This window comes from Jaculus jaculus, chromosome 5 (genome assembly GCF_020740685.1).
Source record: "Jaculus jaculus isolate mJacJac1 chromosome 5, mJacJac1.mat.Y.cur, whole genome shotgun sequence".
Classification (NCBI taxonomy): domain Eukaryota; kingdom Metazoa; phylum Chordata; class Mammalia; order Rodentia; family Dipodidae; genus Jaculus; species Jaculus jaculus.
This window is the reverse complement of record NC_059106.1, coordinates 136546653-136562587: the sequence shown is the minus strand read 5'-3', so window position 1 is coordinate 136562587 and position 15935 is coordinate 136546653. Positions and strand designations below refer to the sequence as shown.

Here is a 15935-nt window from a genome sequence, read left to right as displayed (position 1 = left end):
AGCTTAGGACTCTATGGCATCCAGCTTCATGGACAGAGCAGTTGCCAAGCTCTGGGACTCTACGGAAGCAGGCTACTATTGTTGGACTGCCCAACATGTATTCTGTAGATCAGTCTAATAAATTTCCTTTATAATCCGTGGTCATTCTATTGGTCCTGCTTCTCTAGAGAAAGAGCAGCCAATCAATCACCAACAGCCCAACACTCATGCCCCCAATGCCAACAACCTACCACAGCCTCCTGGAAACACCAGCTACTGTCAGGAGCTATGAATCTATCTCATGCTTCGGAAAACGATCTTCACCTTGCCCTCAAACTCTCCAACATCAGCAGCTTGTTCTGTTTGCATGGCCAACCTAGGTCTTCCTTCCTATAAGACATAATAACTTCTTTCCCATACTGGGGTCTAAAGAAAGCACTCTACTATGGCATCCCGGTAACAAGAACAGGTCCAGTGGGCAAGGTTGGGGTGGCCTGGGGCAGGGGGAGAGAAGAGGCACTGTTTGAGGATATCTTGAGTCACTGTCTTACCTTCATCTTGTAGGAGTCCCTCACTGGCCATTACATCTCCCTACTTTAGTTGAGCACAGGACTTCCTGCCTTCCTTGTCTCCCACCTTACAATACAGATGCAAGACTATGTAAACCTACAGACCTGCTTGAATGCAGTTTATGTTTGGCTCCTCAAAGGGCAGGACTGGGATAAGACACAAGAGGCACGCAGGGGACAAAATGTTAGTGATGAAGTAAGGCATGCCCTTTGAGGGCCACACTGCTGTATCTATCAGTCCACCTTCAAAGTATCCTTTCCTGTGTTTTCAGCAAAAGCTTAGTGGTATAAACTAGGCCAGAGTCATTTCGAATATTTTCTCCCTGGAGTTTCACAAAAACCTGTTCATTGTCTTTTTTTTTAATCACGACTTGAACCGCACCTATAATAAATATGAAGTCTTCATGTTTCTGTTGTTTCTCTGGAGCTGTAATTTGGACATGCCCCCCGATCCACCCTCCTTATCTGTTGCAGGTAATAAACCTTTCTTCAATCTGTTCTGCTTATTTTAGCTTTGTCCTCATCTACATACAATATGCAAAACAGTTGTGCTCAGTTACAAACAGAACCCCATGCCATCCACAGCAACAGGGCCACACATCATTCCTGACATCTCTCAGTCCCCACGTGAGGTGTCATGCTGTGAGACTACTGATACAGTCCGTGGATAGCAGGCTATTTTCCTTACCTGGCGATGCAACACAGCTGTCTGCATTATGTGGGCTCGACCATTGATAGTCTCTTTATTACTGAGGTAAGAGCTGCTATGTGCTCATGCTGCTTCTCACTACTGTGTCTCAGTAAGTGCTCCTTAACACGACACCATTCTTCGTGCCTACCACTCCATTCCATTTGCACCCCTCTACTTTAGGTAAAGTTACAGCCTCACTGTATGCAAATCAGTTCCTATATGAAAGACAGGAATGGGGCTGGAGGGATGGCTCTTGGTTAAGGCACTTGCCTGCAAAGCCTAATGACCCAGGTTCAGTTCCCCGGTACCCACGTAAAGCCAGATGTTCAGAGTGGTGCATATATCTGGAGTTCGTTTGCAGTGGGTAGAGGTTCTGGCATGCCTATTCTTTCTCTCTCTTGTTCTGTCTCTCTTTGTAAATAAAAATTTTATTGAAAAAAAAAGGACAGGATTGGCTGTGAAACCCCAGCTTTCTCCCAAGTGGTGATCTGTTAACCCTGGGACCCAATGTGCTGTGTGTGAAACTTCAATCTACAATAACCTGAAGACAATGAAGCCATTAGAGACTTCTCTGCTAAGCCAGCTCGTTTTCCTTACCCAGAATACACTTTTCTGCCTCACTCTCTTCCACATCCCTCCTCCTTTCACTGAGGGATACAGATGGACATCGTGTCCAGGGGAAGACAGAGCCAGTCAGAAGACTGGCTCCAGAAATGTGGAGGCAGGTTGTCAATGGTGGGTACCAGCATGGACCATCACAGGAGCAAGACAAATTGGAGTTTTGACAGCATTTAGCTCAGCTGTGGCTGCACTTCTGTAGTTTGGGTCTGAAACATCCATTAAAAGCCTATGTGTTGGGCTGGAAAGATGGCTTAGCCATTAAGGTGCTTGCCTCCAAAGCCTAAGAACCCAGGTTTGAGTCCCCAGGACTCATGTAAGACAGTGGCACATGGGTCTGGGGTTTGTTTGAAGCAGCTGGAGGCCCGGGCACCTTGTTAGATGTTAAAGCTCTATTTAGGTAATTTATTTCTTCTGGGTTTTGTTTCAGTAGGATATATTGTTTAAGAAATTCATCCATGTCTTGCAGATTTTCCAATTTTGTGGAATACAGGTTTTTGAAATATGGCATAATGATTCTCCCAAGTTCATTTGTATCTGTTGTAATACTTCCTTTTTTTTTTTTTTTTTTTTTTTTTTTTGGTTTTTCATTCTAGCTCAGGCTGATCTGGAATTCACTCTGTATTCTCAAGGTGGCCTCCAACTCATCATGATCCTCCTACCTCTGCCTCCCAAGTGCTGGGATCAATGGCATGCACCACCATACCCAGCTAATACTTCTTATTTTAAGTCTCCACTCTTATTGATCAAAGTCTTCTCTTCATTTTGCTCAGTTTGGCCAGAGGCTTATCAACTGTGTTTATTTCCCAAACAACCAGCTGTTTATAATTTGTTAAATCATTCTCTTCTAATTCATTGTTTTCGGCCCTGGTATTATTTCTTTCCATCTGATCTATGGCCATACCACTCTGAACAAGCCAGGCCTCATCTCTCTGTCTGGTATTTTGGGGTTTGGAATGTTCTTGTTTTTCCTTGTTTTTGTGATGTAGGCATTTAGAACTTCCCTCTTAGGAATGACAGCAGTGTGCCCCATAAGTTTTGGTATGTTGAGTTTTCATTGTCATTCATATCTAGGAATTTGTTGATTTCCTCTTTGAGTTCTTCAATGGTATATTCATTATTCAGTGGTGTGTTGTTCAATCTATTTTCTACTATTCTTTTTCTTGTCGATTTCTAGATTGATTGCATTGTGGTATGATATAATACAAGTTGTGTCAATTTTTCTGGATTTGTGGAGACTTGCATTATGTTCTAATATATGGTCTATTTTAGAGAAGGTTCCATGAGCTGCTGAGAAGAATGTATACTCTGTAAAGTTTGGGTGGAATGCTCTGTAGGTATTTGTTAAGTCCATCTGATCTATGGTGTTTAGATTCATTGTTTCTCCTTTTATTTTCTGTTTAGATGATATATCTACTGATGATAGTAGGGTATTAAAGTCATCCATGCCAGGCATGGTGGTGCACGCCTTTAATCTCAGCACTCAGGAGGCAGAGGTAGAAGGATCACTGTGAGTTCAAGGCCACCCTGAACCTACATAGTGAATTCCAGATCAACCTGGGTGAGAGTGAGACCCTACCTCAAAAAACCAAAAACAAAAATAAGTCATCCACTATTATTGTATTGGTATTTATTTCTGCCTTGATGTCTAGCAGATTTTGCCTTATAAAATTTGGTACACTTATATTTGGTGCATATATATTTATGACTGCAATATCCTCCTTGTATATACTGTACAAGCAGAGTAGGATCTAGTTTCATTCTTCAAAATGTAGATATTCATATTAGCATAACTATTTGCTCAAAATGCTGTCTTGTCTCTACTGTATATTTTGACAATTTTGTAAAAAAAAAAAAAAAATCAGGTAGCTGTAGTTGTGTAGATCCTCTCTTCCACTCCACTTATCTGTGTGTCTGTTTTGTGCCAGGACCATGTTGATTTGATTACTATGACTCTATACCATAAGTTGATATCGGGTATGGTGCTACTTACAGCAGGATTCATTATGGTCAGCATTGCTTTTGCTACCTAGGGCTTTTTGTACTTCTATATGAATTTTAGGATGTTTTTCCCCCTGTTTTTCCTGAAAGAATGGAACTTGTGGCAGGGAAGATGGCAGAGCAGTTAAAGGTATTTGCTTGCAAACTTACAATCTCAGGTTCAGTTCCCAAGTAGCCCACGATGAAGTACATTCTATTACTTAGTTAAGAATAAACCCCTGGGCTGGAGAGATGGCTTAGCAGTTAAGGCCCTTTCCTGCAAAGCCAAAGGACCTAGGTAAGCCAGATACGCAAGATGGTACACGCATTTGGAGTTCAATTGCAGGGGCTGAAGGCTCTGGCAAGCTCGCTCGCTCTCTCTCTCTCTCTCTCCCCCTCCCTATTTCTCTTAAATAAATAAGAACAACCCCCCCCACACACACACACACACCTTGGAATGTTTAAGGACACCTCTCAACAGTGCCACCTGCTGGAGAGCAAGAAAATCCCTCAATCTTCTGGGAAGTAATTTATTTCTAATTACTTCATTAACCTTGTTCCATTTCCAACAGTGTTCAGGTGTTTACAGGTATTTTCTTGAAATCACCGGTTTCACTTTATCTCTCCTGCATGCCCGATCCTTCTGGAAATGAAGGAGTAACAAGCATAATGCATAAGTGGCTTTACTGATTGGAAAATACCAATAGTCTCTCATTTTTTAAAAATAAATTTATTTATTTGCAATAGTGAGTGGGAGGGGAGAAAGGGTGTGCCAGGGCCTCTAGCCACTGCAAAACAACAACAACAAAAACTCCAGGTGCTGGGATTGGTGGTGCACACCTTTAGTCCCAGCACTAAAGGATCGCCGTGAGTTCGAGGCCGCCCTGAGACTATATAGTAAATTCCAGGTCATGGGCTAGAGCAAGACCTACCTTGAACAACCAAAAGAAGAAAAAGCAAACTCCAATGCATGTGCCACTTTGTGCATCTGGCTTTACATGAGTTCTGAGGAATTGAACCTGGGTCCTTATGCTTTGCAGGTAAGTGCCTTAACCACTAAGCCATCTGTACAGCCCCAATAGTCTCCTCTTAAAAAAAAATTCACATTTTTACTGAGTGGGGGAGCAGGCACTAGGGCCACTTGCCAACGCAAACAAATGAAAGCCACTTGTGCCACTTGTGTGGCTTTAGAATTGAACCAGTGCCAGTAAGCTTGGCAAGCAAGTGCCATTAACCACTGAGTCATCTTCCCAACCCCATTAGTCTCTTCTTTAAAACTGGAATGCAATAACAAGGCTGCAATGGTGCTTCCACTATACAGTTTTCCTCAATTACCATTAGAACACATTTTTAAAATGTCCTTCAGGGGTGGTGAGATGGCTCAGCATTTAAAGGCACTTGCTTGCAAAGCCTGATGGCCTGAGTTCAATTCCCTAGTACCCATGTAAAGTTCAGATGCATAAAGTGGTACATATCTCTGGAGTTCATTCGCGCGGCAAGAGGCCCTGGGGCAGCCATTCTCTCTCCTTGCAAATAAATAAACACTTAAAATGTCCTTCAAAAGGCTTTTTTTTTTATTGGTAGGCAATTTTAGAATTATTAGCAACAAAATCAGCCTGATATGGAAGTGTTTTCTCTAGCATAGGATAGCCTGAAGAATTTCAACATATTAAATACTATTACTTTAAATACAGTTGCTGACAAGACACTATAAATTACAATTAGCTTTGCTTCCTTTCATATATAACATGAATGCCTATCTCCATCCATTTTATACCTTAAGTATTGGTGCTTAGCTATTAGTGGATCATAGATACTTCTGGGAATATGGCTGTCATAGTTTGAGTTAGGTGTTCCCCCAAAACTCATATGTTCTAAACGCTTGATCCCCACCTGATGGCAATTTGGGAGCTGGAGCCTCGGTAGAGGAGGTGTGTCACTGGGGGTGACCTTAAGGTTTACTAACCTCCAGATGGCCAGTGCAAGTTGGGTCATTCTCTTGCTGTTATGGCAAGGTGATGTCCAGCCTCTGTTCATGCCAGCTTTGCCCTGCCATCAGGGAGCTTCCCCTAGAGCCTGTAGGACAAAAATACTTTCCTCCCATAGGCTGCTTTAGGTCGGGTGCTTTGTGAGCAAAGAGAAGGTAACTATAATGGCATAATATGATTCCCCTTCTAATAAATATACTCAAGTACATATGCACAAGCTGTACCATAACATTTCATGGGTTATTGACCCATAAGTTGTATTTATGGTCCTTCTAGCTTCTAAACATACACCTAGAAGCTACTGTATGATAAAAACAAGTTTTAAAAATATTTACTTATTTGTACATATATGAGTGTATATGTATGTCAGGGCTTCTTCCACTGCAAATGACGTCAGATGCATGTGGCATGTGCCTTTCTTTTTTTCATCTGGCTTTCCTTGGGTGCTAGAGAATTAATCCTGAAGCAAAAGACTTTGCAAGCAAGTGCCTTTAATGATTGAGCCCTCTCCACAGCCCTTTACACAGGCTTAAGAACAAGATCCACTCAGGGTTTGAAAAGTTGATGTGACCTTCCAAAAGCTACTTTGGAGTCAAAGTTACAATTTCCAGAAATCTTTTGGAATCCCTTTAATTTAAAAACCAAATAAGGGCTGGAGAAATGGCTTAATGGTTAAGCACTTGCCTGTGAAGCCTAAGGACCCCAGTTCAAGGCTTGATTCCCCAGGACCCACGTTAGCCAGATGTACAAGGGGGCGCATGCGTCTGGAGTTCGTTTTCAGTGGCTGGAGGCCCTGGCGCACCCATTCTCTCTCTATCTATCTGCTTCTTTCTCTCTCTGTCTGTCACTCTCAAATAAATAAAATAAACAAAAAATTTTAAAAACCAAATAATCTACATTCTAATAATTCAAAACAAAAAATTCCAAATTGAACTGAAATTCCAGGCACACTCTAGGACTTATGTTTCTGTAATTTATTTTGTTTTCTTGGTTTTTACTTTTCATTAGACAAAGTTTCATGCATGTAGCCCAGGCTGATCTTGTACTCCTGATTATTCTATATTGGTCTTCTGAGTGCTGGAATTACAGGCATGAGTCACTGTACCAAGCTGTGTTGATTTAACAGAAAATTTATACTCCATTTATTTAAGATATCTCTTTAAAAATTCTGGTGAGGTTGGCTTAGCAGGTGAATATATTGTTGAAAACAGATCTTTTACACAAATTTGTGTTAACTTTATTGAGATATATAATTTGTACCCCATACAATTTGACTTTTTAAAAAATTATTTTATTTTGGGGGAGGGGCTTTCGAGCTAGGGTCTCACTCTAGCTCTGGCTGACCAGGAATTCACTATGTAATCTCACGTTTGCTTTGAACTCATGGTGGTCCTCCTACCTCTGCCTCCCAAGTGCTAGGATTAAAGGCATGTGCCACCATGCCCAGCTATAATTAACTTTTTAAACCATGTAACTCAGTATTTTCTGGTATAGTTACAGAGTAACAGAATCGTCACCCCTGTATTTATCCTGAATAGAACAATAAAGTCTGTTAAGACAAGGTTGTGGGCATTCCCTGGTGTGGGAAATAATCAACAAGCATGGCCCCTTGCAACCAGCACGACTGTGCACATATGCCTGGGTATTGGACAGAGAGATGTAATGGGTATGGGTGCCAAGTTATGAGTTTGTTCTAACGTCCTTGAACACTGAAAAACTGGCAACCATGCTTCACCTCTTTATAGCTACTATCACTGCTTGTCCATCCTGCGCATGGGGATGTGCACAGCTGACTGTGCCCTGGCAACCATCTCTATTCCACCTCCTAGACTGGACGGGAATTCAACCCAGGCTCTGGATTAAAGGTCCTCTGGACTGGCTCTGCCACGTGCTCTCAGATACTGCAAGAACCCAAGAGGTGTTCAGTGACTATCTGTGAATTATGACCCACTAGAGTTCCCATCAATACTGTATATGCAAGATTAAAGGAGCTGGTGAGGTATTTAATTGCATCCATTACTTATGAATTGAAAACAGTTCTGCAAGAACCAATGCACCTGAGAAACTCACATATTTCCGGGGATGTGTAACTATCATACTATTCTATGAACATAAAAATTTATTATTATTGTTAAGAGCACACCTGCCCCACAGACTCATGAGACAGACAGTCCATAAAGGAGCTTTTGCCACCAATTATTATGGCTGTTATTACTGTTATTATATGACTTTTTATTTCAGAGCAATCTCACTTTGGACTTTTGGATTACACCAGTGGGTTTTACCAGACCCCAGCACAGGAGACAAAATGTAGAAATCCGAATCACAGTTTACTGCCAGGCGGCCCTGCCAAGCTCTGCCAATCCTTCAGAGGCGGGTTTCCGTGCGCAGCCAGCTTCTTCAGGTAGTCACTGGGCTCCAGTTGAGGGACATCAGGGTTCTGTGTGTAATACTTCCGCAGCTTCTCCAGAACCACAGGCAAGCCAACCGTGGCGGCATAGAACATGGGCCCGCCCCTGTACCTTGGCCACCCATAGCCAGACAAGTAGATGATATCGATTTGCTCTGGGCTGGCCGCCATCCCTTCTCCCAGGATACGAAATCCCTCGTTGATAAGGGAATACAGGCAGCGCTCGAGGATCTCCTCCTGGCTGATGGAACGGGGCTCAAGATGGTGGGTTTCTCTGTACTGCGACAGGAACTCGGAAAGCCAGGGGTCAGGTCTGTGAACCCTACCCAACGGCTTGTCATACTGATACCAACCCTTACCTGTCTTCTGGCCAAATCGCCCTGATTCACAGAGCATATCCGCAAGCGGGCAGTACCTCACATTGCCCCGCTTTCGGGCAGGAGTTCCTGGTGGCAATGCAGGGCCAGTAAGGCCCTGACCCTGGCGAACCTTCCAACCCACATCCAAACCTGCAAGGTCAGATGTTCTAAAGGGTCCCATTTTAAAGCCAAACTCTTCCAGCACCCCATCTATGTCCTCTGGCTTGCTGCCTTCCTCTAATAAGAAATGTGACTGGTTGTAATAAGGCGCCAGCATTCGATTGCCAACAAATCCATAACAGTTGCCTACAACTACTGCGATCTTCTGAATCTTTTTGGATAAGTCCATGATGGTGGCAATGGTCGTGGGGGAAGAGTGGCGGCTGGGAATGACCTCCAACAACTTCATGACATGAGCTGGTGAGAAGAAGTGGGTGCCAATGACCAAGTGAGGACGATCAGTGGCAGCAGCGATCGCATCCACGTCTAGGGCTGACGTGTTGGTGCACAGAAGAGCTTCCGGTCTGCACACAGACGACAGGTCAGCAAAGACCCGCTTCTTCAGGTTCATGTCCTCAAACACTGCTTCCACCACTAAGTCCATGCTGGACAGCTCCTTCAGCGACGAGGAGAACGTGAGTGTTGGTCTTGTCCACGCTCGCCCACTCTGCTGCAGTTTGGAGGCCTCCCTTTCCAACATGGATGCTATTGCTTTCTTGGCAACTTCCAGCTGCTTTGGGTCTGACTCTACAGCAACCACCGGGATCCCAGCCTTTGCGAAACACACGGAAATGCCTCGGCCCATGGTGCCCAAGCCTGTGGATTGAGAAAGAGAAAGAGAAGAGGTAGGAGAATTGCTGTGAGTTCAAGGCCAGCCTGAGAATACAGAGTGAATTCCAGGTCAGCCTGCGCTAGAGTAAGACCCTACCTCAAAAAAAAAAAAAAAAAAAAGAGAGAGAGAGAGAGAGAGAGGGAGGGAGAAAAGAGAAAGAGCATGATTCCATGGTGTGTAAAATCATGTCCCTGGTAGAAGGCATCCATGGCAAAGTAGCATTTTAAAAGACTGCTTCAGGAATGGATGTTACTCAGCATTGAAGTATATATTTAGCATGTGCCAAGAAACTCCAAAAATAAAGCAAAAATATTCAATGATTGAGTTGTCTATGTAAGTTTATGCAATGTTAAATTCTATAAAGAAAATAAATAAAAGTCAGAATTCACACACAGAAGCTATTAAAACTAATAAACAACTTGAATAATGTTGTAGGATACACAGTCTATATACAAAATAAAATATTTCTCTATATAGTTAGTACCAATGAACATTCTGTATGAAATGAAGAAAACAATTCTACTTACAATAGCATCAAAAAGCATGAGATAGGGCTGGAGAGATGGCTTAGCGGTTAAGCTTGCCTGTGAAGCCTAAGGACCCCGGTTTGAGGCTCAGTTCCCCAGGTCCCACGTTAGCCAGATGCACAAGGGGGCGCACGCATCTGGAGTTCGTTTGCAGAGGCTGGAAGCCCTGGCGCGCCCGTTCTCTCTCTCTCCCTCTATCTGTCTTTCTCTCTGTGTCTGTCGCTCTCAAATAAATAAATAATTATAAAAAAAAGCATGAGATACTTCAGAATAAATCTAACAAACACACACTTGTACAGTAAAATCAATGAAATAAATTGAAGAATGGGTAGGGTTTATTCAGTGTTCAGAGTGTTCGCATGGCATGATCAGAGCCTTGAGACTGACCCCTAACAGTGATGATAGATTAGAGAGAGAGGTGATAGATGACTGATACATAGAAAGGAGGAAAGAAGAGGGAGAAGAAAGGGAAGGAGGTAAGGAGATAAGAACCTAAATAAACTTAAATGCATACAATGTCCACGGACCAGAAAGTTTAATGTTAAAACAATAACATTATCCAAATTGACCTGCAGGGCCAATGAAAGCTCTGTACTATCTCAGCTGTTGGTGTTTTGTAACCATTATCAGCAAATTCTAAAATTCATAGAGAAGTGCAGGAAATCTTAAATCTTATGACAAAATTGCAGAGTTCAAAATAGTGCGGTACCAGCATAAAGAGCAACAGAATAGATTTAAAGACAGAATGAAGCTATACACTTGAGGCCACCTTGATTTTGGACTACCCGGATGCCGCTGCTGACATGGTTAGCATTTCTAAGACTCGTCCTTAAGATGAAGACAGTTCATGCACTTGGGTGAGAATTAACAGAGCTAACACAGATTCTGTTTATCCAAGAACTTGACAGCTGATAGCCCTAAGCAAATGGGAGCACTTGAAACATGCAGGTTTGGAGAATGCCAACTTGATCAGATTAGGAATCCACAGACATTCCTTTTGGGTGGGTCTCAGAATTTACTTCCAGGAAGAACTGACTGAAGAAGGAGGTCCTTCTTCCAGAGTGAGTCCCTCCTCCACAGTGGAAGGCCCTCCTGGTGGTGGGCTATACATAAGAAAACTCTTTCTTTTTAAATTTTTTGTTCATTTTTTATTTATTTATTTATTTGAGAGCGACAGATACAGAGAGAAAGACAGATGGAGGGGGAGAGAGAGAATGGGCGCGCCAGGGCTTCCAGCCTCTGTAAACGAACTCCAGACGCGTGCACCCCCTTGTGCATCTGGCTAACGTGGGATCTGGGGAACCAAGCCTCGAACCGGGGTTCTTAGGCTTCACAGGCAAGCGCTTAACCGCTAAGCCATCTCTCCAGCCCAAGAAAACTCTTGAGAGGAAACATTCCTCCCCTTTTTCCCCCCACCTGGCTGCCTGTGCTATTTGCTTGTGATGCCTTCACTTGTACGTGCATCTATCCTGTTAGGCTATGTTTTGTCTGCATTGGAACCAAGTTTCCTCAGCCTTCCAGCACAGACTGAAGACCAGCGGCTCTCCCGGAAGCCTTCAGACCTCCTGTGATGGATTGGGACTGCTGAGGCCTCCAGCCATGTGAACTGAGCAGCCACCAGGTTCCTTTACTATCAGGTCTGAAAATTGCTATTGTTGGACTGCTATAAACTAATCCAATAAATTCCCCTCTTCTTTCTTTCTCTCATCAGATATGGACATATTTTGTATGTAAACATCACATGTTGGTATCATCCTTTCCCTCCTCCCTGCCCCTTTTCTGAAGAGACCTTCCTCATTGGGGATACACGTTAATCCCATGGGGATTGTGGGTCACGCATTATGGGGGCAGCAGTGAGTTATGGGGGAGAGGCAATGCCTCTGTGCAAAATGTTCCAACTTGTGACTCTAACAATCTTTCCACCCCATCTTCTGCAAAATTCCCTGAGCCATGCTGGGAGCATTTTGAGTCTACTTCAGTGATGGACACTTAGGAGCATTTAGATCTCTGGTTTGGTTAAGTGTTGAGTTTTTCTCTTTGTGGCACCCTCTCTGGATTCCTTCTCATCTCTGCGTGGATACACATGAGTCTAGTGAGAGCAATAACACTGTTTCTTGGTCTGGGAGAACTTTTCTGCTTGCCTCTGCTTTATAGATTGGGGTAACTTCTCTCTTTGATTACATACATGATTTTCTCCTGCTCTCTGGATCTACCACAAGCATATTTCCCTTACACTCTAGATCTACCACATGGGTGCTCTCATTAATTCCAGGCCTTCTACCTGTGTAATTTCCTGAACCTAGGCATAACCATGAATGCAACTCTCTTCATTACTCATGTTTCCTCTGAAATTCTTGGGCTCTGATTTGATATTTTCTTTCTGCTGTTCCTTCTTAAGTCACTACCATTGCTCTCTTAGCTTTCTCCCATAGGGAAAGCACATGGCAGATGCCACGTGTGTTCTTTCTAAGTCTCCCTACATATACACCTAAGTTCAATCTTGCACGGGCCTGCAGCCCTAACTCAGTCTTTCCTTGAAAGCCTCAGTTTAACTCCCTTCCATGTGCTTGTGGCTCAACTCCAGTTTTTCCCTAAAAATGTCAATTTCTCTAAATGAACCTTAGAAACTATGAAGTGTTTCTGCATGACAGCGTGTTTCCTGCTTCCCACGTTAATGACTATATTCTAGCTCCCAATCTCCCTTAAATAAACCCCACAATTTGTGATTTCTCCCTAAATAAACTTAATAATTCATAATTTTAAAAACACCCATTCATATCAGTTTGGTTCCTCTAGAGAATCCTGAATAATACAGCATGAATGTCTGGTGTGCTTACCAAGAACACCAACTGAGGAGATGGGTCGTGTCGGCGCCGTTTGCCAAGATGCCACAGAGGGAGGTGACTGCTTTTGCACATTCCTCTCAGCAAAGAAAGCGTACTGCAGGGCTCTGGCCTGCCCTGACTTCTGAAGGTATGAAAACAGTTTCTCCTCCTCCTTGATGCCCAGTTCATAGGGAAGCTTCACGGCAGCCTGGACAGCTCGGACACAGGTCTCTGGAGCAAGCCAGCCTGGGTACTGCTTTCGCACCTTGGCAAAGGCTTCACTGAAAATGCTGTCCATGTTGGGCAAGCTCGGAACTGACTTGTTCAAGAGTCGGCGGGGCCCTAGGGGTTTATCTGGAAGGGATTATGAAAGATCAGAGTCAGGGCTGGAGAGATGGCTTAGCGGTTAAGTGCTCGCCTGTGAAGCCTACCGGTTCGAGGCTCGGTTCCCCAGGTCCCACGTTAGCCAGATGCACAAGGGGGCGCACGCGTCTGGAGTTCGTTTGCAGTGGCTGGAAGCCCTAGCATGCCCATTCTCTCTCTCTCCCTCTATCTGTCTTTCTCTTTGTGTCTGTCACTCTCAAATAAATAAATAAATAAATAATGAACAAAATAAAATAAAATAAATCTGATTTTCAGCAATGAAAAAAAAAAGATCAGAGTCAAGTGTCATGTGAAGGGAACAGGATTATAAAATAACAACAAAAACAACAATAATATTAAATGGTTCAAATTACTAAATCACATGCTATTCCTCAAAAAGTTTAAGAGAAATAAACATTTTTATTTACTTACTTAAAAGACAGAGAGGAGCCGGGCGTGGTGGCGCACGCCTTTAATCCCAGCACTCGGGAGGCAGAGGTAGGAGGATTGCCATGAGTTCAAGGCCACCCTGAGATGACAGAGTTAATTCCAGGTCAGCCTGGACCAGAGTGAGACCCTACCTTGAAAAAACCAAAAAAAAAAAAAAAAAGAGAGGAGTATGAGAATGCCAGGGCTTCCTGCCACTGCGAACAAACTCTAGAAGCATGTGCTACTTTGAGTGTTTGGCTTCATGTGCATACTAAGGAATTGAATTCAGGCAGTCAGGCTTTATATACAAGTACCACTGACAACTGCACTATCTTTCCATCTCCTTATAAAAATTTTAATGGAACTCTAATTCTAGAATCTGATAGCTTTGACCTCCACAGGATAAAATTTAAAAGATCTATTCAGGTATGATAGCTGCTTTCTTTTTTATACTGAAGGGAAGATAGTTTTATAATACATTCAGTATTACTCTGTGAATCAAAGATGCACAGTTTCTAGTTAATATTTTAAATTCAGAATAATTCAAACTTTTCCTAATATGACATAACTCTTTTTTTTTTTTCATTTTAGAGAGAGAGAATTGGCATGCCAGGACCTCAGCCACTGCAATCTAACTCCAGACACTTGTGCCGCCTAGTGGACATGTGTGACCTTGCGCTTGCCTCACCTTTGCGCATCTGGCTTACATGGGATCTAGAGAGCTGAACATGGGTCCTTAGGCTTCACAGGCAAGTGCCTTACCTGCTAAGCCATCTCTCCAGCCCCAAAACCTTTTAAATATCTAGAAAAGATGATAGTGTCATACTGTGATGATGGACATGTGTATCAATGTGAAATAGAATTGAGAGAATGCTTCCTATGATAGTGAACTGATTTGCAACGCTAGTGGGTAAAAATCTAATAGAGAAAGAAAAGTCTTTTGAAAAAGTGGTGCTGACATTATTGGATGCATCTATGCTCAGTAAGCAAATAAATGTAGATCCTTCTATAGTACCACATATAAAAGTAACTCAAGGGGCCAGGGAGATAAATCAGCAGTTAAGAGCAAAGTGTATGAGCATAAAGACCTCAGAGGGCCTGGGACCATCTGAGTTCAATTCCCCAGTGCCCTTCTGGACATGGCCACACATGTTTGTAACCCCAGTCTTATGGGAAGCAGAGGAAAGAGAATTTCAGAAGCTTGCAAAAAGTTTCAGAGAAGGGCTGGAGAGATGGCTTAGCAGTTAAACGCTTGCCTGTGAAGCCTAAGGACCCCAGTTCGAGGCTCGGTTCCTCAGGTCCCACGTTAGCCAGATGCACAAGGGGGCGCACGCATCTGGAGTTCGTTTGCAGAGGCTGGAAGCCCTGGCACGCCCATTCTCTCTCTCTCCCTCTATCTGTCCTTCTCTCTGTGTCTGTCACTCTCAAATAAATAAATAAAATTAAAAAAAAAAAAGTTTCAGAGAAGAGACTCCATCTCAAGCAAGTATGTGGATGAGCAATGGAGGGGTCACCCAACATTCTCCTCTGGCCTCCACACTCACACTAAGGGTGTAAGCATCGGCACACACACCACACATTCTATACACACACACACACACACACACACAGAGAGAGAGAGAGAGAGAGAGAGAGAGAGACCAAAAGAAGTGCTCAAAATGGATCATAAATCGACTGAATGACTAATACTATAAAAGTTCTAGAAGAAAACAAAGGAACATCTTTGTGACCTTGGGTTAAGCAACATCTTTTGTGTAACACCCAAACTACAAACCATAAAAGGAAAATAATCTATAATTTTTGTTGCTGTTGTTGTTGTTTTTTTCAAGGTAGGGTCTTGTTCTAGCCCAGGCTGACCTGGAATTCACTATATAGTCTCAGGGTGGCCTTGAACTCACAGCGATCCTCCTACCTCTGCCTCCCAAGTGCTGGGATTAAAGGCACCACATCCAGCTAAAAATCAATAAATTTGAAAGAATAAAAATTAAAGACCTTTTTATTCTAAAGGGAACCACTAAGAGACTAAAATAACCATCCTTTTGGGAGAAAATATTTAAGTACAAGATACAATAATGTCAACCCTCTAATGGCCATATCCTGCTCCTCAGAACCGGCACCTCTTCTAAGTTACATGAAAAGAGAATTCATAGGTGGAATTCAGACTGAAGACTCAAGTGAAGAGATTACCCTGGGTTAACTGAGTTCCACCTGACTCTCAGAATTCTCTGCTCATTCCTCCTTTCTCTCCTCTACCACATGACCAAGCTAGCCCTAAGATTTGGAAACTACCTGTTATAGGAACAGACTTCAAAGATCTCATTCCTCCAAGAGAGTTCGACAGGTGGTCAGGCCAGTCTGGTGAGGC

General features: G+C 43.1%; 1 protein-coding gene across 1 annotated transcript in view; it reads right to left on the bottom strand.

The window, feature by feature from the left end:
* Window positions 1–6784: 6784 nt before the first annotated feature.
* Window positions 6785–15935, bottom strand: part of LOC123460945 (peroxisomal bifunctional enzyme-like) — a 37162-nt gene continuing 28011 nt past the window's right edge. The window contains exons 6-7 of the mRNA XM_045151304.1: window positions 12791–13132; window positions 6785–9410 (exon numbers count right to left, since the gene is read on the bottom strand). Of these exons, the coding sequence (XP_045007239.1) occupies window positions 8149–9410; window positions 12791–13132 (1604 nt within the window). The 3' untranslated portion in view covers window positions 6785–8148. The remainder of the gene's footprint in view (window positions 9411–12790; window positions 13133–15935) is intronic.